The sequence below is a fragment of the Dermacentor variabilis genome, chromosome 4 (assembly GCF_050947875.1).
Source record: "Dermacentor variabilis isolate Ectoservices chromosome 4, ASM5094787v1, whole genome shotgun sequence".
Lineage (NCBI taxonomy): Eukaryota > Metazoa > Arthropoda > Arachnida > Ixodida > Ixodidae > Dermacentor > Dermacentor variabilis.
The window spans coordinates 13,750,173-13,772,537 of NC_134571.1; the positions used below are offsets into that span (position 1 = coordinate 13,750,173).

General features: G+C 45.8%; 1 protein-coding gene across 2 annotated transcripts in view; it reads left to right on the forward strand.

Annotated features, from left to right (window-relative positions):
• The first annotated feature begins 295 nt into the window (after positions 1 to 295).
• v (Tryptophan 2,3-dioxygenase vermilion) overlaps positions 296 to 22,365 on the forward strand; it is a 113,752-nt gene continuing 91,682 nt past the window's right edge. The window contains exon 1 of one of the 2 annotated variants that reach the window (XM_075688157.1): positions 296 to 499. In XM_075688157.1, coding sequence (XP_075544272.1) covers positions 465 to 499 — 35 coding nt within the window. In that variant the 5' untranslated portion in view covers positions 296 to 464. The remainder of the gene's footprint in view (positions 500 to 22,365) is intronic. The other variant, XM_075688156.1, reaches the window with a different exon arrangement.

The window sequence follows — 22,365 nt, forward strand, 5'->3', positions numbered from 1 at the left end:
TTGGAATTCCCGCCGTCTCTTCCGCACTTCTCGACTTCACGCTGAGGAAACGATGACCACCGGAGAGTGCGGCGCAGTCTCTCTCTCTCTCTCCCCGCCGGTGGGGAAGCAAGGTCACCCTGCGTCGGCGAATGAGCGGCGAGGAGGTGAACGCAAGAAAGCAAGCAAACAAAAAATACGATACGGGAAAATGTGAAAAGTGACTACGAGCTAAGACAAGAAAGACCCCTTTGCTTTTCTTTTCTCTCTCTCTCTCTCTCTCAATTTGTACGAGACGGAGGGTCGGCGGCGCATGAGAGATTCTCGTGTGGACCGAGAGCCGCGGCACAGCTGACTGTTTTTCTCCGCCTCCGCTCTCCCTGTACGCAGACCGGTGCTTGGGCCGGTAGCGATCGCACGAGCCGGTGTGTAGCGTCGCCGCCGCTGCTTACGGAGGACATTTCCGTTCACCGCCGCCTCCAGGCATGGCCTCCGCAAAGAACAACGCAACGGCTGCAAGGTAAAGTAATGATTGCGATCGCCCCGCAATTCTTCCACGCGCTCTTGACATCCGAAAGGGGCAAAAGAAAAGGTGTAGCTTTAAGCCACATCGATTCAAGAAAGCCGTTCGACCGGCCGCCGCCGCGGTGGCTGTAGAGCACGAGGTCGCGGGTTCGATTGCCGGCCGCGTTGGACACGAGAAAGCTTGTGTGTGTGTGTAACCGCAGGTGGTCGAAAGTAATCCGGCGCGCCCCACTTGAGGCGCCTCTCGTGTATACGCCGCGAGCTGCCTTGGGACGGTGCACCTCAATTTAAATTAAGGAAGGTCAGAAACGGGCATGCCTTAGGCGGTGTACACACGTGCCTTCCTCAGATTGGGTCCAATATGTCAAAGTATGCTCATCGTGTCGCATCTACTTTGACTACTACCATACGAGCTTTCCAGGTACTCGCAACGTTGACAGTCTTTTCAAAAAAAGAAGAGAAAAAGCAGTCCGGGAATGTTTGCCTCTTCAAGCCGGTCTTTTCTCGACAATACGAGGTTCGCGTTTCGATGAAGCTGAGCTCATTTCGTGCGTAGCATTGCGGTTTTGGAAACTTTCTTTTGCAACTAGGTCATTTCAGCATTGCGATGCAGACTGCAAATGACGCCTAATTGTAGCAGAACTCCAAATGGAATACTTTCAAAGCTTTTCTAACTGGCCCCAAGCCGTGGATCGATCTGGTCTCGCGCTAAGTCCTGCTGCTTGCCTCGCTGTCTTGCATGCTCTCCGAGAAACATTGAATGCTTGCTCAGGTAGCAAGTTTTCTTTTCAAAGGATTAATTCAGTTTGCGTAACATCGTTGTGCCCAACAGTTAAACGAAACTCACGTTTTTCCTTCAAGCGCCGTTCTTTCGTATTCTTCGCAAGCAACGCGTCGGTGGCCTTTGCGATCTTTAAACAAGTGCCAGTGTCCTAGCCTGCTCTAATTGAGTGATACCTGCGTCACCGCAACAGATGTTACAACTACAGTAGGACGCATTAAAAAAAGAAGAAACGCTAACTGGCTGCAACTGTCAGGCTGTATAAGCAGCTCTCAGTTTCGCTCATAGTCTGTTACGAGATCGCTGAATATGAATAGTAATATTTATATAAATATTATAATCATTTTTGCTACATATACTTCAGACCAAACGGGTCCAAGTAGAACGGGCAGCACAAATAACACAGTAACTGGGTTACAAAGAAAACATGACAGTAAGAAAAAGAATAATAAGACGAAAACCATCAGCATCTATGCATACAGAGGGCCATTAGGTTCCGTCGGGATGTTCCTATGGAAAAAACTTATAAATATTAGTTCTGGCAAAATAATAAAGTGTATTTGAATTGATTCCATCCTTCGTTCTTACTACATTTCGCGATTTCAATCACGCTGACGACACCTCTATTTTAGATACATTGGCTGACGCCTTCGACACCTTTGAAACACTCAGCATATCAAGTGACGTAATGTTCTCGTGACATATTTTGAAAATATTGTCATGTCATGTGTCGAACACTTCACTCCCATCAAAACAAAAAAGAAAAATACTAAAATCCCTTGGATGAACAGAGATATACTACATCTTTCACGTCGTGTTCGCAGGCTTAGACGCTTGAAGGACTCCCATAACCCCGTACACACTGCTAGGTTAGCTAAGGCGAAGGAGGATCTTTGTACAAAAACCAAATCAGCCAAAGATTTTTTTATAGCGTGCAGCTACCGCTTCTGTTGAAAAGTAACCCGCATAAATTCTGGGGATTCATTTTTCCTCGTGACAGCTCTTGTACATCCTTATGTGTCAAGAAGGAAATGACTAGTGATTCACTATTAATCTGCAACGCCTTCAACGCATACTTTAAGTCCGTTTTTACTTGCGATAATCATATTGTTCCTCCTTTTCCAAACATTCATCCGACTTGCCCCATTAATGATATCTTAGTTAGCACAGAAGGTGTCTTAAACCTCATACTAAATATTGATACAAAGAAAAGTGAAGGGCCTGATGGAATCCCGAATTTGTTTCTCGTTCAGTATGCCTTATGGACTTCACGATACCTTACTCTTATCTTCAATAAATCACTAACTTCCGGCATAGTACCTTCATCATGGAAGATGGCTAAGGTGCTTCCGTTACATAAGTCAGGTAGTAAACAGCATCTTTCCAACTACCGGCCAATATCTTTAACACCATATTCATGCAAAATACTAGACCATATAATATACAAACACATTGTGGAATTCCTTGAATCAAATAACATTCTCTCTAATATACAACATGGATTCAGACGTGGTTTTAGCACCATAACCCAACTTGTCGAGTTCACGCATGACATAGCTTCTAACCTGGATAAGGGATTTCAAATTGACGCTATATTCATAGATTTTTCCAAAGCTTTCGATACCGTACTTCACTCAAAACTACTGTCCAAACTAAATGCCATTCTTAACAACCCTCAATTAGTGAACTGGATAGAAAGTTTTTTGTCTCACCGCACTCAATTCGTAAGCTTTAACTCGATCAATTCTTCGGTGGTGGATGTGTATATGGCGTCCCTCAAGGCTCGGTCCTCGGACCTCTACTTTTCTTACCATATATTAATGATTTGCCATGCGATATATCATCTAAAATTCAAATGTATGCAGATGAGTGCGTATTGTATGACATCATTTCATCTCCCTCTGAGCACGTTCGCCTTAGTGAATCATTCGTCAGATTTTCTAAATGGTGTGAAACATGGCAAATGAATATTAACTACCGTAAGACTGTAGTTATGTCCTTCTCTAATAAAGCTAACCCGTTCCTTTTCAGCTACGGATTTAATGATAATTTAAATCAGCGCGTTTCTGAATATAAATATCTTGGTCTCACGTTCACCATTAACCTGTCCTGGTCAAAGCACATTGATTCCATTACGACTAAAGCTCTACAAAAACTCGGTTATTTACGTCGTACTCTGTCTAATTCTCCGCGCGACACTAAATTACTGTTATATAAAGCTATTGTTCGCCCTATACTTGAGTATGGTAGTATCGTTTGGAATCCCTACAAGCAGTACGAAATAGACAGAGTTGAGGCCATACAAAGGAAAGCCATTAGATTTGTCTACCGAGGTTATGACCACCAGTTCTCACCATCGTCAGTCATGTCCTCACTCAAACTGACATCTCTCGCCGAACAGCGACACGTTAATTCTTTAAAAAATTTTCATGGCATTATTCACTCATCTTGTCGCCTCTCCTGTAATGAATATATCACCTTTGCAAAAATCTCTTCTAGTAGGAGACATCACGCGCTCAACATTACACCATTTTTTGCACGCACTAATAATCTTAAGTATAGCTTTTTCCCTAAAACAATTGAAACATGGAATTCGCTACCAGGAACCAACCGTTCTCTCCCATTAAATGAATTCTTGTCTGTACTCCCTCAACACTGCGCCTAAAGCTTCTTTGTTGCCGATTGTATTTCTTTCTTGTATAATAGTGTATCATTCGCTCCTGCTATAGCCCCAGCAGGGGCTTCAGTATGTGTAAATAAATAAATAAATAAATAAATAAATAATGTCGTGTAGGTCTTGCAGACAATGGCGAAAGGCACTGCGTGAGCTCAAATCAGCTCAAAAAGTTCAAGCGACATATCTTCTCGATTCAAGCTGTTCAATGTTGTCAGTATTCATGAGTTATGTTGGAGAATCAGTGTTAAATCAGAAATAAATAAGCTGGACAGCGTTTCGCTCAATTCTGCCTAGTTCTTTAAGGTTAAAGTTAGTGTAGGGGTCCCAAGAAAGCGAAGGATATTCAAGCTTAGGTCGTATGAAAGTGAAATGTCCAAGAAGATTAACGTTAGGAGGAGGGTTCAGAAGTTAATTTTTAGGTGTCAGAGTTTGTGGAAAGCTGATGAGCAAGTGTTCGCAATGTGCTGATTCCAAGAGAAGTCATTCGTTATTGTCCCTCCCAGGTGCTTGTAACTATTAACATGTTTCAAAGAAAAATGTGTCAGTTATAAGTATACTTAAAAAACGATTTCTTGGAGTTTACACAAAGATAATCAGCTTTATTTGTGTTAATAGTCATGCCAAAATCTGTGTATCACCTATTTACATTAGCTAGATTAGAATTCAACTCAACTTGAACACGAACACTTGTAATTTCACGAACTAAGACAACATCATCCGTGACTAATTTAGGTTCAGTTCCAGGAGTAATTACAGTAACAATATCATTTATATATAGTAGAAACAATAAGGATCCCAGTACACTTCCTTGTCACAGGAAGGCTGCAGGAATCACTACAGTGCCTTCTCGGCCCACTACTCTTCCTAATTTATTTTAATGACCTTCCACTACAGATATCTTCACAAATACGAGTGTTCGCAGACGACTGCGTCCTTTACCGAATAATCCACAATAGTTCTGACAGCTCGGCTTTAATCGCCACAAAACTGGTGTGACGAATGGCTTATGACCCTTAACCTTACTAAATGTACAACAATTACTTTATCGCTCCCCCAGAACCCCATTTTCTGTTCCCTACTGTATTACAAACGCATCCCTTGAATCAGTCGAGTCATCTAAACATTTAGGTATCACCCTCTCCAAAGATCTAAACTGGCGCGCACATATCGCAAACATGGTATCCGCCGCTAACAAAACACTGGGATTTTTGAAACGAAATTTTCTACACGCAGCAGAACACGTTAAACTGCTTGCCTACAAAACACTCTACATCCTAAATTTTAGTGTGGATCAGCTATCTGGAACCCGCACCAAACATATCAAATAACAATAATGAATGTTAAAGACTGTGCAATCAGATTAATTCATTCCTTATATTTGCACAGTGTCAGTGTATCATCTTTAGAAGCACAATCCCGATCTACACGCGCTGTCGTCTCGGCGCCGAATCACTCGCTTGTGCCATAAGTTTTATTACAGTCAACTTCGCCGCTCCCCATACTTCTCGCCCTCACCTGCACACTTTTCCCGCCGCACAAGACACCCTTTACAAGTCACTCGCAAGCGCTATCATTCTGTCACTTTTTCTGCCTCTTTATTTTTTTCGAACAGCGACAAACTTGAACAGCCTGCAGCATCACATTGCGGAAATCATCTGCCCATGCGCGTTTGCTGATGCCTTAGATATTCATTGCCTACCATAAAGGAAAACAAAGGCTACACGCATATACTTGTATTCGTGCAAGCTTATATTTCCATGCTTCTTTTTTCTGCCTATTTTTGTGTCCTTTCTATAGGCATACCACTGACTTCTTATCTCACCAGTTATCTCACCTCACCACTTATCCAATACCCCTCCAATCAGTGGTATTCAAGGAAAAGCTAAAAAGAAGAAAACAGTGTTCCACTATGCAGATAATCAGAAGCTCAGAAAATTAAACTGTCACGGAGGTTAATATTGTTGCCATAGCAATTATATGCCGTAGGCGTCGTCGTCGCCGTGTGGTTCTGTATAAAATCCACGGGTGATAAAATCGTCGCCGCGCGCCGTATGCTGTAGGTGTGAGTGAAAGCTTGCGAGGGTGAGCCGGCGATCGCGCCTCAATCTCGCGCACGCAACCGCGGAGAGCGCGGAGGAAGCGCGCCGCCTTCCGTCGCGCGCAAGGCTTCGGGAGGGAGGGGGGCGCGTTCCACTTCGAACGGCCCGCGCGGGCGCGGGCGCCCGGCCGGGCCGCTTGTATCTTGAAAGCCATCTGCGACGGGTAGAGTCCGCGCTGCTCTTGTTTTTTCGCGGCGTACTTCGCGTTGATGCAAGCGGCTGCACGAAGGTCAATTCCCTCGCTGCTGCTGCCGCGTTTTCTCACTGCAGCGTTTTGACAGCGAGTTTCCGCGGTCATCGAGTGAGATGCGTTCGTGTTGGCTTGTGCGCGTGACAACATGTATGTTAATTTAGTTAGCATGCCTATGTTTGCAAGTTTATACGGCCGATAAGGATACCAGCAGTCACAGAAGCATTACGTAATCAAGAAATACAGGAGGATTACGTAAATATCTTGGAAAATATATACACAGATCACACAGCTATATTAATCATCTACAAGAAAAGTAGAAAGATACCTGTAAAAAAGGGTGTCAGACAAGGAGGCATAATCTCTCCAATGCTATTCGCTGCCTGCTTGGAAGAAGTATTCAAGCTATTAATCTAGGAAGGCTTAGGAGTAATGATTCTTAGGAGTAAGGATTGTCCTGTTCAACAGCACTGCGGACGGCTTGCAACAAGTTATTAAGGACCTTAACAGAGAGAGTGTAAGAGTGGGGTTGAAGATTAATATGCAGAAAAAGATAATGATCAATAGCCTGGTAAAGAAACAAGAGTTCAGGATCGCTAGTCAGCCTCTAGAGTCTGTGAAGGAATACGTTTTAAATCTATTATCCTTACTTCGTATAGTTGTCCAATAATTTGCTATCCCACTCGGTGCTTCACCTTTCAGGTGCAAGGGCGACTTTTTTGTGAGCTTATTGAGCTTTTTTTTTTCATTAATGACTCTGTCAAAGGCTTTGCTAAAGTCTAAATACATTGCACCAGGTTGTTCATTCTTATCAAGACATGCGGCAAATTAATGAACTACCGTAACCAATAGTGTAACTGTAAAACGATTTCTTCTAAATTCGCGTTGTAAGCTTTTAGTATAGAGTTTTGCAACAAAAACTTCATTATGCATTTGGCTATAACATGTTCCAATAATTTGCAGCAAGATGTTAAGAATATTGGGCCGTACTTTTATAGTAACAAACGGTCACCCTCTTTTTAAACGACGGGTATAATCTGAGCTATCTACCATTGATCAGGTAGTCTCGCAGTTACTAGTGAACATTGGATCACTATCACAAGAAACCTAGCAACAGTTTTTGGTATAACGGCAAAGAAAGATATTTGGTAAACCGCCAGGACCTCTAGAAGATTTCGTGTTCAGGTTTAATAGCATCGTAACTACATTGTAATACGAAATAAGTCGACGACGACGACGACAACAACAACAACAATAATAATAATATAGAAGAAGAAGAAGAAGAATCTAAGCCATACGATGGGTTCCTTCAGTGCCATTCAAAACAGTACCCGACGGCCCACTGCTGTCAACCTGGGCAGCGCCATCTCCTTTAGAACAAATGCATCAGATTGTTAAAAATATGGTTTTCAAGAAAAAATTTAACGTTTACGAATAAGTTTCAGAGCACCAGAAAATGTCAATTGCGCGATAATTTTTTTAATGGGCAATAAGATTTCTTTTAATTTATTTACCTTATAAGAGCCATTTTGTAATTGCATAAATGAAGTCAGCCGGCACCCATGGCATAACCTTATGCTAGAAATTATGTACACATAGCAGCAGTTTAGAGAAATACGGGCTCGAAATTTTTAACGAAATGCGTCGCGCTGTTCCAGTTAATATAATTTTCGTACTGCGAAAAAGTGCAGTACGAGAAACTGCTAACCGCAGCAGCAATGCTTTTGACGCCAGATGACTACCCTCTGAAATCTTTTAATCCCCTTCCCCCACCCTATGGTAAGGAGTACAGCCCGTCACCGGTCATACGCACGCCTATTCATCATATATCATGTCATATCACATCATATCTATCATAACACATATTTACCTTCCAAACTATTTATTTTTATTTATTTATTGAATACCGTCAACACTCTACTTGAGGCAATTACAGGGAAGTCAAAGAGGAAATAATAACAGCGAAACTAAAGGAACACTAGGTTGATATGAAAGAGTCGATAACTGCTTTGAGTATCGCCTAACTTCAATTCTGCTAATAAACATGCCCGATAAAGTCAGTAACAGAAAAGAAAGATTATTAGTGAATTTTTGTTAGTATAATAATTGTACTGAGAACTAAGTATGGACAGCTGGGCTAGTTGGTTATGATTAGCATTCTGAAACATCGTTCCAGCGCACAATTGAACAAGAACGAGAAGAGAAAGACAACACGAACGCCGGACTTCAACTGAATTTTATTCATGGAAAACAGGGCTTTATGTACACAGGGGGAGGGAGTGGGGGGCTGCTAGTGCGCAGGACCCCTCAAAAATATTTCCTTGGCCTAGGCAACAATCATCAGAGGTGTCAAACCAAAATGAGAAAAAAAGAAAAAAAAACTTTTCCCTCTCTTTTTTACATCACTCAGTGCAATCTTGCTGACCTCCCGCCCTACCTAGCTGATTCGACACATCCGTTTGCCCTGAGATAATCAAGTTCTTTTTTCCCGAGTACAACAGAAGGAGCACTGACAGAGTAATCGTTTTCATTGGAGATACAAAACGCTTCAAAAATTTCCAGGTTTTTCTGATTGCTATATTTGCGCAACACACGTGTTCGTTCGAAAAACGCCTTGCATGCTGGCTTGTGCGAGCAACGGCAAATGCGGTCGGCTAAATGACCAGCGCCACTTAGTGAAGTAGCATTCCTGCGATGCTCTAGCAAGCGTTCATTCAGACAGCGCCCGGTTTGGCCGATATAAAGCACACCAAAGCCCTCGTTGAATGTGACGTCGGTGTTGTGTATAGTATTCCCCTCGCCTGTGGGAAATGCTATATCGGCCAAACCGGGCGCTGTCTGAATGAACGCTTGCTAGAGCATCGCAGGAATGCTACTTCACTAAGTGGCGCTGGTCATTTAGCCGACCGCATTCGCCGTTGCTCGCACAAGCCAGCATGCAAGGCGTTTTTCGAACGAACACGTGTGTTGCGCAAATATAGCAATCAGAAAAACCTGGAAATTTTTGAAGCGTTTTGTATCTCCAATGAAAACGATTACTGTGTCAGTGCTCCTTCTGTTGCACTCGGGAAAAAAGAACTTGATTATCTCAGGGCAAACGGGTGTGTCGAATCAGCTAGGTAGGGCGGGATATGAGCAAGATTGCACTGAGTGATGTAAAAAAGAGAGGGAAAAGTTTTTTTCTTTTTTCTCATTTTGGTTTGACACCTCTGATGACTGTTCCTAGACCAAGGAAATATTTTTGAGTGGTCCTGCGCACTAGCAGCCCCCCACTCCCTCCCCCTGTGCACATAAAGCCCTGTTTTCCATGAATAAAATTCAGCTGAAGTCCGGCGTTCGTGTTGTCTTTCTCTTCTCGTTCTTGTTCAATTGTGCGCTGGAACGATGTTTCATAATGCTGTACTGAGAACTACCGCGTAAGCTCTGATGGACGCCGATGCTGCGAATCTGCACTCGTCTCGGGTTTCTCCTCTCTTGTTTTTTCGCGCTATTTTACATCAGTATAGAATACAAACTCGCCCAGCATTCCAGTGCTTACGCGAATATTTATTAGCAAATACTCATTTTGTTTCAAATTTCCTTTTACGAACAACCTGACGCAGTTATCGCAGAAAACACGGGCTACGTTTAGAATATTTTTCGGTTGCAATGACGACGTTGTTGTGGTTTCTATTTTTTTTTCTGTCTTTCTTTTATCGGGAGGCGGAAGGGAAGACTAGGTTTGCGTTAGAACACATCGAGATCCGTAAGAAGACCCCACCATATCAGCTGCCTCTGTAGAGGAAGTACCATGCGCGCCGTTCCAGCATACCTCATTCGTTGCCATTCAGGCCTTTCAAGTAAGCGCAGAAACCATGGTTGGAGGCTCGCTGGCGTCCTATTCGACGTGCTTAGGCACACGTGATCGCGTCGTCGTACGCACGTACGACGTGATTTGGATGCATGATTTAGATGCGCACGTAGTGCGGGAAATGTGACCCGCGCAGTTTCCAACTAAAATCACCAGAGGGAACTCTGGCGCTAGTTTCTATACGGAGCAGCAAGTGTGGCAATCAATCCCTGCACGATAGTGATGTTCAGTCATGGGCAGTGCTTGTATGTGCCTAAACTAGGTTATTCTGGATTCAAATGTATTTGTGGCTTTGCACAGAGATAACTTTCAGCAAAATATCGCGTTATGAAATGCAACAATACGTAGTCTTTTAAGACATGGCCTCTATGATCTGTTTCCGGCTCTCGAATGGCTTCCGGCGCATGCAGCGAGTAAAAACTTAGCCTTCGAAATGCGTTTCTGTCATCCAAAGAAAGCCATCGCTGGGCCGTGGATTTGGACACCCTTTAATTGCAATAATTTTTCGCGTTAACCTTGCCTTGTTTAGAAAAACGAGTTCTTATAAATTTAAAAAGATATATCGTAATAAATGGCCGTCAAAGGAACATTTCAAACTACAAGAACGAATATTAAACAAATCCGTTTACTACCTTTAGTATTGAACGATCGAAGCCTCAGACCTCCCAGCACTGATTTTTGTAGGTAACGCGATAGTGTGAATTACAATCCCATGGAGTCAACAGGCAATAAAACCACTGCAAGATCGCACGCGTAATGCGAAAGACCCATGTTCATCTCCCACCTGCGACAAGTCGTTTTACAGCGTAAGCTGTTATTGGTTCATTTCAATAGCCGTTTCGATTGGAGACGGTGTCCATCGCAGTTATCGCCAGGAATGAGAAGCAAAAAAAGAAACATATTTCCTTCCGGGATCGAACCCGGGCACTCTGCGCCGCCGTCTGCTACTCTGCCACTGCGTCAAGCCAGCGATTCTTTTTTAACATAGTGTTTATCACAATGAATGAAATGATGTATGTACAGGAACTATTATTAATAGTATGAGCACCAGGTGGTGATACGCGATCACAGGTCGAATAGTGGCACATACAAAGAAAACGTCACACAAAGCAACATATTCCATCACAACAAAAACTTGAAAGGAGAAGTTAAAAAGTTCCTATCAATCCGGCTGACATTCTTCTTGGTCGTATATGTCCTTAAAGTGCGTAATCATTTGAGCGAAATGCGATCTTGAGGAAACGCCAGCGCTTGCTGGCTGCTGCGGAAACATGCCCTATACGAGCGTCGCGCAGCGCAGCGTCGATATATGCGCCTATATGCGCGCCGCGCAGCGTCGACACGTGCACATTTTGCATCGCAGTTGCATATCATTACACCAGGTGGCACGGCATGTAGCAGTTGCATAGGTAGCGGTACAACGTAGATAGAGAAGCTTTTAGGAAGAAAAATAAAAATAAAGAGATATATACAAAGATACTAGAATAAACAACATGCATAGCTACCTGATTAAATCAAACAGGCTAGGTGACTATTTGTCACAGCTCTGTTTCAAAGGGGATGCCAATAAATGATGGTGATGATGATTTAATGGTGTATTCTTTGAAATGGGGCGGTGACAAATAGTCACCTAGCGTGCTTGATTTAATCCGGTATGCTATACATGCTCTTTATCTGTCATTTTTATATAAATCTTAATTTTTCCTCCCCCACCCTCAAAATCTACCTTGTACCGCTAGCTATGATTGTCAGAGATCCAGTTGTAACATTATCTTCGCAACTTTTTTTTTTTTTCACCTAAACGTCTCTTGCTTATCTCGACTGCCGACCGGTTGACGCTTCCGTCCACTGTAAACCCAAACGCTTCTGGAAGGTGTTCGTTACCTCCTGGTCCCACGGCGTGAATGCCTTCGCATTCAATTGGGATGTGCTGAGTGGTCTCCGGATTTCTTGCTGCGGCATACACATGCCTCATCTCGTTCCGATTATTGTCATGTGGTAGTGACGGTGAAGAAAGCAGCAAAACTGGGAGTTACGAAACTAGCGTTTTATTGGGCGAACTTGTGCCCTGAAAAACAGGCTACAATTCAAGAACGGCAACAACGGCGAACACAGTCGGCGATCGTCGAAAGTCTGCTCAGCGGGTCAAACGCGTCGGCTTTTATAGATCAGTCATCGAAGGTTCCAGAGTAATCGCTGGTGCCCGCGCGTCTTCCAGAAAGTTCTACACCATTCGCGTCGCGCATACATCATGTCAGATTACACAAGGTTCGGTAACACCAGACAGCAAAAAGAACCATCGATAACATCCGGGAAACTTCCGATACATACAGGCGCGTCCTGCGCTGCGCAATAACATTTGTTAGACGGTGAAAAGCGGTCACCCGGAAAAGACAAGTACACGTGACATGATTTTCTCCGGTACGTTTTTGTCTTTAGGCAACCGGCTCGAGCCTCGATTACCAAGACACTGCCCTATATGTGTTATCGTACAGATTTTCCTTTCTAATTTCTTTCTTCTCACTCTTGTAAATTTCCATGCTCCTTCTTGTTCCCATTCTTCGCATCCAAATAACTGTATCTGTTTCTCTGTCTGTCTGATGACTTCTGGTTGTCTACTTACAGTTTCAGTTGCCCTATACTTGGTTGCCAACTTTCTTGACTTCTTCCTCCATGCTGTGTCCCCGCTTTCGAAGTGCAGATACTTGTGCGCTTTAGCTGCCCATTTATTTTGGTCTCACGTGATCTGAGATGAGCGCCGTATGACGGTTATACGTGCAAACTTTGCGTCGCAGTTGCATTGTATTACACCAGGTGTCACGGCATGTAGCAGTTGCATCGTATCGTACCACGTGTTAAGGTTTGTAACATGTGCGCCGCGTAGTCTCGATACCTGTGCTCACTCTTCGGTGCACGTTACGGCGCCTCCTCGCAAAGTACGAACGGCTGCTGAAGTACCAGATCGTACCGGAACACGCGCGGCTGCAACCAGGCAACGCCGGGCTCGGCACACCGCTGTGCCGGCAGCAGCGTGACTCGCAGCCCGCCGTCGGCGGCGGGTGAACAGTTCGGTTCGTTCTCGTAAAAACGACGCGAAGAGCCTTCCCCGCGAAGAGCCTCCAGTGCGTGCTGCCGAAAATGGAGCTCCGACGGAGCCGCTCTTCCAGCTCGTGCTGTGACTGTGCCGCGGGTGCGGCGCAGACCTGTGACATCTTTTTTCGTTCTCTTTCATGTGCCTTCAATACATTACGATATTTTTGTGTTTTAACTGAATAAGCAGTTACTTTCGTCTGTGCTTTCTTTGGATTCATTGTTTGGGTCAGTGGTCGCAATTAACGAAGAAGCGTGACCCGTATTCTCGCTCTTTGTTGTGAAGGGCGTTTTGTGGGGCACCGTACGCGGGAGCGGATAACCATCTCGCGCAACGTCTTTTTACGCTCTTCCAGAGTCTACGTTGGCTTGCGCAAGAACCAGTCACACTCCCCGCCATTGTGCTTCTATTTTTGTTTCTTACGTAGACGTGCTTCGAACATTATCTTGTTCTCTTTCACTGTCGCCACTACAGTGTTTCTCGGGGGGGCCGGCTTTTCTCGTTTCTCTAATAGTTATGCAACCACATCCGTCGAGTTTCGAATATAGGCAGCCTTGAGTGTAGACGACGTTGTCCTCGAGAGGTGTCTACGCCATGAGCAGAGGCGCATCGGTCGGAGTAGCGTGTGAAGGGGTTAAGTAAATGCTATACTACTAACTGTGATGCGCACGATCGCGCTCATTTTCATCCTATATATGCAACGTGTAATTTCATGTGATTGTTATGATTATGCTCCGCAAAGGTCGCAACTTATATATATATTTTGTGTCACATTGGCACATATATGTAAACACACTTAAGCATATCACATACTACTTGTGTCATAGTGGCACATCCAATTCTGGAATCCAAACAAGACCGGAAGAGGAAACAAATAGAAGGCAGGCTTGTTAACCAGAAGAGTGCCTGCTTGGTTACATTAGAGTGGCTGATTTCTTCTGGTCTTTTCTCCAAAATTTTGTTTGTGTGTAATATGGGCCTTCGGTCGTATGTTCATTTCTGTTTGTTGCTTCTGACGACTCTCTTTCTTCACGTCTCTTGTCCCGTCAATATCACGACTTGTCGACTTCTATTAATAATTTTGTTAAGTTCTGTTAAGTCTATTTAGCTTTTCTTTATCCGCGCATATATCCGGTCACCAAACCGACCACTCATGCAAAAACGCAGGTAAGAGGCAAAGAAAGCTGCACTTTAAAATTATGGTGATACCGCTGATGGTGCGTTTAGATTCGCCGACTTGTACTTCCTATACTGTATAAGCGCTCTGCAGCCTTCAGTGTTTTTATGCGCAGTGATTCGTATGAATTACGCAGTTGTATGAAAATAATTTTTCGTTCGCCCTGTGACGAGGCGTAGCCGGCGCCAAGCTCTCCTCTTAAATTGATATGAATAAAACAAAAATTCAGCCTTGAGACTGTCGTCAAAAATGAGAACAGGAATATCGTTTTTCAGAAAGTTGCTCAACCAACTAGCCCGACTTCGCACTCTTGTAATGCAGAGAATGTTCGCGCAACGTGCCATTCAGTTCATCTGTAGTCTCGTAACAGCTGCTCGTGCAGATCTGCTGCACGCTCATGTCGGCAGCTGCACCCCCCTCCGACCGCACACTTTCAGCAGCACGCAAGTGCAGAGAACGTATCGGGGATGCGACGCCACTAAGCACAGTTGTATCAGCGCGGCGTGCCGACAGGACATTAATTTTCGATCTCCTTCGCGCGTTCGGGATAAATTTTGTCCCTGACAAAATGTTGGGCGTACTCGGCGAGTTGGCATGAACGTAGAATACAAAGCACCGAAAAAAGAAAGTGCACAAACAAACAAAGAAGTAATAAATAGGACGAAACACTGAAATACGGAATTCGCTTTGGTTTTCTTTTTTTCGTTTTCTGCTCTTGTTTTTTATGCCATCCTTCATATTTAATGCACATCCTTAGACTTTCAATTAAAACCATTAGTTCGTAGTGAGTGTCCTTGTCGTATTCGTCTTGTGTTTTTGTTCTCATCGCTATTATCTAGCAATTCTTTCACCTGCTTTTCACCTTTCTCCCTCACGGCTGCCTACCCCGCTCTATATATCTGTACGTCCCTGAAAGAAAATTCTACTCCTAAATACCGTATATACTCGTCCAAAAGCAGTACCACTCTTCTTCGTGCCTCTGTGCCATATTTCCACTGGAGCTCGTAAACACATGCCTTCACGCGGCGGCTGCGGGTGCGAGAAATGGGTCGTGTGCGTCTCCTCTGCGTCTGTCACCGATAGTACGACCAACGCCTTCTACTCGTTACACCATTTGGGCTCGGAGACATTCTCGGTGACGAAAGCACAGGCATGCGCGGCAACGTTACTGTAGAGTCTTCTCGTTAGATTAGTGCGCCACTTCCTAGCTCAGAAAGCGACGCGGGCACCGTTGCAGTTCCTGAAGTCAACTGGCATCAGAGTTCGCCTCGGTTTGACGTGCAGCTCTACATGTGCACGCAGCTAGTGTCCTCTCACAGTTCTCTCTCTCATCATATCTTAACGCATTTTCCCTGGCGTAGGGTGAGGAGAAAATATGAAGAGGATAGATATATGACTGAAATCAGTCACGCTGGGAACACAGGCGAACTGGCATGTCTCAGAACGGCCTCGTATATACGGTGTTGCGACCCAGGATAGCGTATCCCACCGCTGTCATGCAGTTGATGACGTGGCTGATGATGTGCCAGGTGCCGGGTGATCGAGAGATCCGGGGCCACGTCCAAGAGATGAGAAAAACGGTTTATTTGCAAATTTACATGATGAGAGCTTACCTGTACTAGCACGAGTACGAGTACTAGTACGAGCATGAGCATGAGTAGGAGCACCCGTACGACTAGGAGCACCAGTACGAGTCGGAGCACCCTCCCACGTCACTCGAGATCCAGTTTTTAGGCACTTCTTTTTCCGCTTTCTCTCGTCTGGAAATTCACTGGTCTTCTCCGCCAACCACAATCGCTTAACGGTTCGCGAAATCCTGCCCACGACGTCGCATCGTCCCGCCGGGATCCGCCTCCAATGTTGCATGGACGCCCCCGCATGCGAGGCAACGACGAGGCAAGCTGGGCACTCGATGTCGAAGTCGTTCCCACGGAAGTCCTCGACGCTGGCCCCTTTTATCAATTAGTGGGCCGTTCGTGACGGTTCGCTTGTTAGGGTCAGGTTCCGGTAGAGTGGTATTCACGGTAGTAGTTGCTTCCACCAAAGGCGGCGGCCATTGTCGCCTCTGGTAAGCTCTTTCGTTTGCGTGTCACGGTCTATGTCTGGTACCGTCTAGTCCAGGCGGCCGCGCATCTGCCCCGTAAGCTTTGGTTACGCTCATTTAGTCGCCTGCTCCCTGGTCCTGAGAAAACGACGATGCAGCGCAAAGGGCCTTTCATAGCTACACGCTTGCCGGTGAAGCATTAATCATCGAGAATTTATGCCGGGTACAACGATGCTAAACGCCAATCGTAACAACGGCCACAACCCGACTTCAGAAACTGTTGTGCGCCCTTGTGGCTTGTGGCCATAGTGAATGTCCCGAGTTTAAAAACGGCGCAAAATTTCTTCTTTCGTTGCATTTTCACGTGTAGATTATCTTTCTCTTCGTCATGACGACGTGCTGATAATTGCCGGGAAGCTTATGCAGCAACGATTAAACGACAACGTCCTACAACATCAGGTCGCGGGTTCAAATCCCGGCTGCGGCGGCCGCATTTCGATGGAAGCGAAATGCAAAACTGCCCGTGTACTGTGCTATGTGTGCACGTTAAAGAACCACAGGGGGTCAAAATTAATCCGGAGTCCTCCGCTACGGCGGGCCCCATAATCGCATCGTGGTTTTGGCACGTGAAACCCCGAAATGTAATTTTGTTTAACGTGCAACATCGACCTGCGGTGACGCCACTGTGTATTGGCAGCTCAAAAGTTCTTTCAACAGCTATGACTGTAATGCTTTGAAAATAATTTGTTTCTTAATGTTTTGGCGTCGGCCTTACGGCCGCAGTTTGTACGTTATGCTTGATCCGGAAAATCCAAGATCGTAGATTTGTTTTCTTCGACTGACGATCTAACGCAAGGGCATCAGCGTGTCCAAACTTTGGGATAGTATACTATGCGATAATATCATAACGATAGCGTCCGCTTAGCAACCCATTTAGCATCCTGTAGAAAGAGCGACAGTATCTCGGTGGTTTAATTACGTTCACCTTGTCGCATATATAGTGGGAGCTTTCCTCGAACGGGTAGAATGGCATTGCGCTGGATAATACTACTACGCATAATGGCGTTAGTCCTACAGAGACCTTTATCGGCAACCGTCACGGAGGGCTTGTCATAGACGTCACTAGTCTATAGCAAAAGGCGAGGTATCCTGCATTGAGCCTGCAGTTGTCGGTTCGTGGTCTAAATAAACTCATCTATGCACCTTGTTCATGGCAATGGCGGCAAAGGTTATTTAAAGGTAAACGTGGGTGTAATCTGAATTATTGGTTTGCCAGCGTCTGTAAACACAAGCCCACGGGAAGGCTGCATCTATTAAACGTTGACAGATAAGAGGCATGATGTATGCTAAGCGAATGGCTGTACGGGGGCTTGATCGATAAAGTTAGACGCGATGGAGTGTTTTAACCAATAGCCACATCGTGGAAAATACTGTTCTTCCTCTTAGCAAAGGCTGCCATTGCTGACCTTATATAGGACCTTCGTGAAGCACGCAGGGACTCTGTAGTTCGTAACGTAAATTCTTTATCACTGGTCTATCTCGATGAAGGACTGGGCCGACTAGCAATGTGCTCCACTGGGGTCGAGAAAAACGAGCTTGCTTTTTACCACGGCACCTACGCGAGCAACACAGCGAATAGCCCATGGTGATGTGACGTCGGCAGGACGTGCTAGCGATGGCCGCGGGCGCTCGCTGCCGAAACGCTGGCGTGAGCAAGCGCCCGCGGCAGCTGCAGCGAAGTGGCCTTCGTGCAGTCTATCGCTTCAACGCGAACTCAGCGCCGACAACACACAGCACGCACAAAGCTACGAGCCGTCGACAAGCCTGGCCTCTGCCCCCAGCGCACGTCGTCCTCAAGACCGGGACGCGCGACCGCACGCAGCCGCCACATACGCAGTTGCAGCCGGAGTGGAACGTCGCCCCCACCGGCCTCTGCCTCCTCTCCCCCCGGTGCCTCGCAGCGTTGGTTGTCTCGCGCGTGACGGAAGACGGCGCGCTTCCTCCCCTCTCTCGTCCCTTTCGAGCGGGCGAGATTGAGCCGCGATCGTCGTCTCCCCTCGCAAGCTTGAACTCGCACGTACATCGCAGGGCACGCGGCAACGGTGTTATCGCGTTTGGACTTTATACGGAACATCACGCCGACGGCAGAAAAGCGCCGGGAGTGTCCGTATAGTTGCTGTCGCAATAAAATGTCATTTTAAGCTTTCGTTGATTTTATTGCAGTGTCTCTTGCTTAAAGTTAACAGTGCCAGGGTTGCCACGTTTGACTGTGTTGCGTGAATTTGCCTATGCTTTGTGACAATCTTAGCTACATTTTTTTTGCTTCTCTGTCACATGACTGCTGTTTCTTCTTTTTTCTTTTTCTTCTTTTTTTTTTTTTGCTACCTCAGGCCCCATCATGAGGTAGTTTAATATTGTCAGAAATACTGGACGTCGCATCAACAGTGATGTTTCGCCTTGTGTAGCATTTGTGTGCCTTACGCTACGCTGGCCATTTATATCGCCTTCAAAATGTCGAAATAGACGCATTTGCATTCTGATCAAGAACAAGGTCATCCCTCATACCCGCAGTGGCCAGCACGGAGTGCAACTACAGCTATGGCTATGGCACTTGTGTCGAGCTCGGCCACGCTATTAAATGTTTTTCTTATCCGGAACCTTGCAATGCATGGTTAGCTACTTTTCTGGTTACTTTCGGAGATTTCATGATTACTTCTCACGTTCGGGGCCTGGAAACCCTGCTTAATGCACACGTTGTGTAATCGTACCGCAACAGTAGTACAGACGTTTCTTCCCGTGGCCCTGATCGGTTCACTTCGCGCTGCCGCGAAGCGGTAAAAGGATGTCGCGGTTGATATCAAGGAATGAGCTAGAACGGATTCCGCACCAACGTCCTCTCCCCCCTTTTGACCGTCAGTGAAATAATTTGGAATGCAGCATGTGGCAAACAGTGAAAAAAAAGAAATAATGACAATAATGACCTCGTGAAGGACTAATACTAGCTCACGGCTCCTGAAATAGAATCAACTTGACGGTGGACGCCCGCTAATCCCTTCGATGTTCAGGTTGGTTGGGTGTTCGGAGCTCGTGGGTAAGACCGGGCCTCTGAATTCCCAAGCCGTGGCTCGATTATTAGTGTGAGAGCGCGAGGCCAAAAGGTATAAATATTTAAGTGATTCAAATGATGGCAAAAGGTGGTGCATTCAGCACGCAGTTTTGGCAGGCTGTAGCTTGTATCTGCTTCGTCTTCTTTTTTTATCGCGTTACATGACGTCAAGCATATGGTTTGCTCATCATCATCATTATCCTCACTGATTTATGTCCATCGCAGGACTAAAATCTTCCCGGGAGATCTTCTGTTATGCCCACCTTGCACTAGGCGTCGGCCGTCTCCATCTCACATGCCCTCAAAGTTGCGGATCACGTCACATCACCTTATAATCAGGTGCCGCCGTCGACTTCATTTCCCATTTCTTGGCACCCATTCTGTAACTCTATAGTAGACCCCCGGTTATCTGATCTAAGCAATTATATGACCACTAATCTCCACTCTCTTAATGTCATTGAATATACTATCAGATAAACATATGTTCTCTAATACATTTTCAAGTCTCTTAACGGTATGCTCGTCATTTTTCGTTTTGTCGCTCGCTGCGTGGTCTTTAGTTTATGCTCAAGTTCCAGCTGCATACGTCAGTAATGGTAGAATGCACTGATTGTATACTTTCTGCTTCCAAATTTATCGATAAGCGTTCACTTTTGACTCTAGAGTGTCTGTAATATATGCGCTCTAACCCATTTTCGTTCGTTTGAAAAACAAATTGCCTCGTTATCTGTGCCCGTACTTGACCTAGATAAATGTACCGCTTTAAAGCTTAGTGAAAGTGAAATAGCCAGGACTTCATCTACATTCCTTATCGAGGAGACGGGATAGAGATTGATTGGCCCGTACTTCACGAAGACTTGAACTTAGACGCCACACCGACGCAGGTCTCGAGAATAAGCGAGGATGCGTAGCTGAACTAGGATTTCGTGGCCAAATTCAGTGCGCCGTAGCATCGCGTGCAACCTCGATGAAAGTGAAAACCTTCGCTTGCCCGTCGCACATACTTACTAAGACAAACAGCAAGAAGACGAGACGAAGTTAAGGAACTACAAAACATGAGCGCTTCGCTGCGCTGTCAATCCACTCTGCGTCCGCCCTTCGAGCGGCTTTGCATACCGGGTTGGTTCGACACATTTTTTCTTAGCAAGCCACGTACCAACCAGGCCAAGTGAACACAATGCCGTATACGCCGACCTTTGTTGCGCGACTTAACGTAAAGTACTTCAATAACAATGATTTCAATGTTCGAGTGCTTAATAAGAAATGCCGGTTTGGCCCGAAGGCGAGGACTTAAAAACAAGGTTTAGCGTTCCGCTGAAGGCGTCTCACAACAATGGAGCGACAAGGAGCGTGCCAGCGTCGTTGCAGCTGTAGGTGTCGCACCTGGATGGTGCGCTGTAGTGTCCCTGTATTGGCGGCGAGGAGTTACGGAGTCGCCATCTATCGGAAGCGCCTCGCTGGCGTAGTATGAGGGTTCAGGCGGCGCGCTCCTCATAGGTTTTGCTGTCAGCGCTCACTGAAAACACCACGCGCGAGCTCTCCCGGACATTTCTGTAAGTACTTTCGAAACGAGCGAAGTTGTTTACTGTCTAAATAATAATCTTGGGCAAACTGAAAGCACACAATCGCTTACAGACGCTATCTCCTTACCGAATACGTACAGTGAACGCCACTGCTCGCGGTCGCCGCGATGGAGTCTCCCGAACCGGCTTCTTGCGTGAAAGGTAGGTAAACGCTGAGAGCAAACTATGTGAAATATGTTCTTATAGTGTTTGTATAACTAAATGGAGCGTAACAGAATGAAGCCTCAATGCAGCGATCGCGCAGATTCGCAGCGACCGACTGTGCGTCTGCATGCTTGTCCGCGCACTGTTTCGCTTTCTCCGCGCGCGCGTTTTCGCACCGTGCCATGAGCTTTAGGCCGCAGAATATGAGCATTTGACAGTATACAAGCAACCATTGTTGCGTGGGAGCTATCAGAGCTGTTCAAAAATAACTTCATTGTAGAGACTTCGACGCCTACAGGGACTATGATGTGCCGTTGCGACGATTCAATCTTTTCTTTTCTTCTAAATTCTTTGAATTTTCAATATTTTTTTTTTCGAGTTGCGTCGCACTGTATGTTTATCGGTGTTCTCAGCGTGCAATTTCCCGCTGCTCCTTTTTTGTAATCCAGTGCATTAATTCATAACACAAACATGACCATATGCCATGCTTTTTTTTAATGTGCTTCTTACCGCTGCCTTTCCGCTCCACTGAACTTGCCAGTATCTATAGCATCGACAACTTGATAGACCAAACCGTCATAACATTAGTCGTGCAGCAGACTCGGGCGAGCGTCTCAGTGCGCGTTTTCAGAACATCGCAGGCCGGGCGCCGTAGCAGAAATCTTCCTCGCGTCTGTGCTTGCTGCATACCCGAGTTGTAGCCGATGACTGTTTGCCGGTTTTATGTTTCGCGAGCCAAGCTTCACGCAGCTTCTTGTCCTGCGGTTACATGCGAATAAGGCCGACACCGGCCTCCGTTACGTGCGTCCGGCCCTGCGGCCCCGAGCAGTAGCCTACCATGTTGCGCGCCTTCAAAGGCAGCCACTACCTGTTGTAGTGCTTTCAAGCGTTGTAAAGGAGCCACTCGAAGCGGGAAAATTTCGCCACTAAATGAGGACCGCAGCGTACGAGGGAATTCAAACTCGTTTTCAGCTCGCTTCGGCGCTCCCGAAGCAGCCGACGCGGCCGCTATGTCCACGTGATCCCTCCTAGCACGTCACGCCGATGGTGGCGCCAGCTCGTCCAGTGATGGAGCTCGAGGTGGTGGTGGTGGTGGTGATAACTTTATTGTCGGCTCTA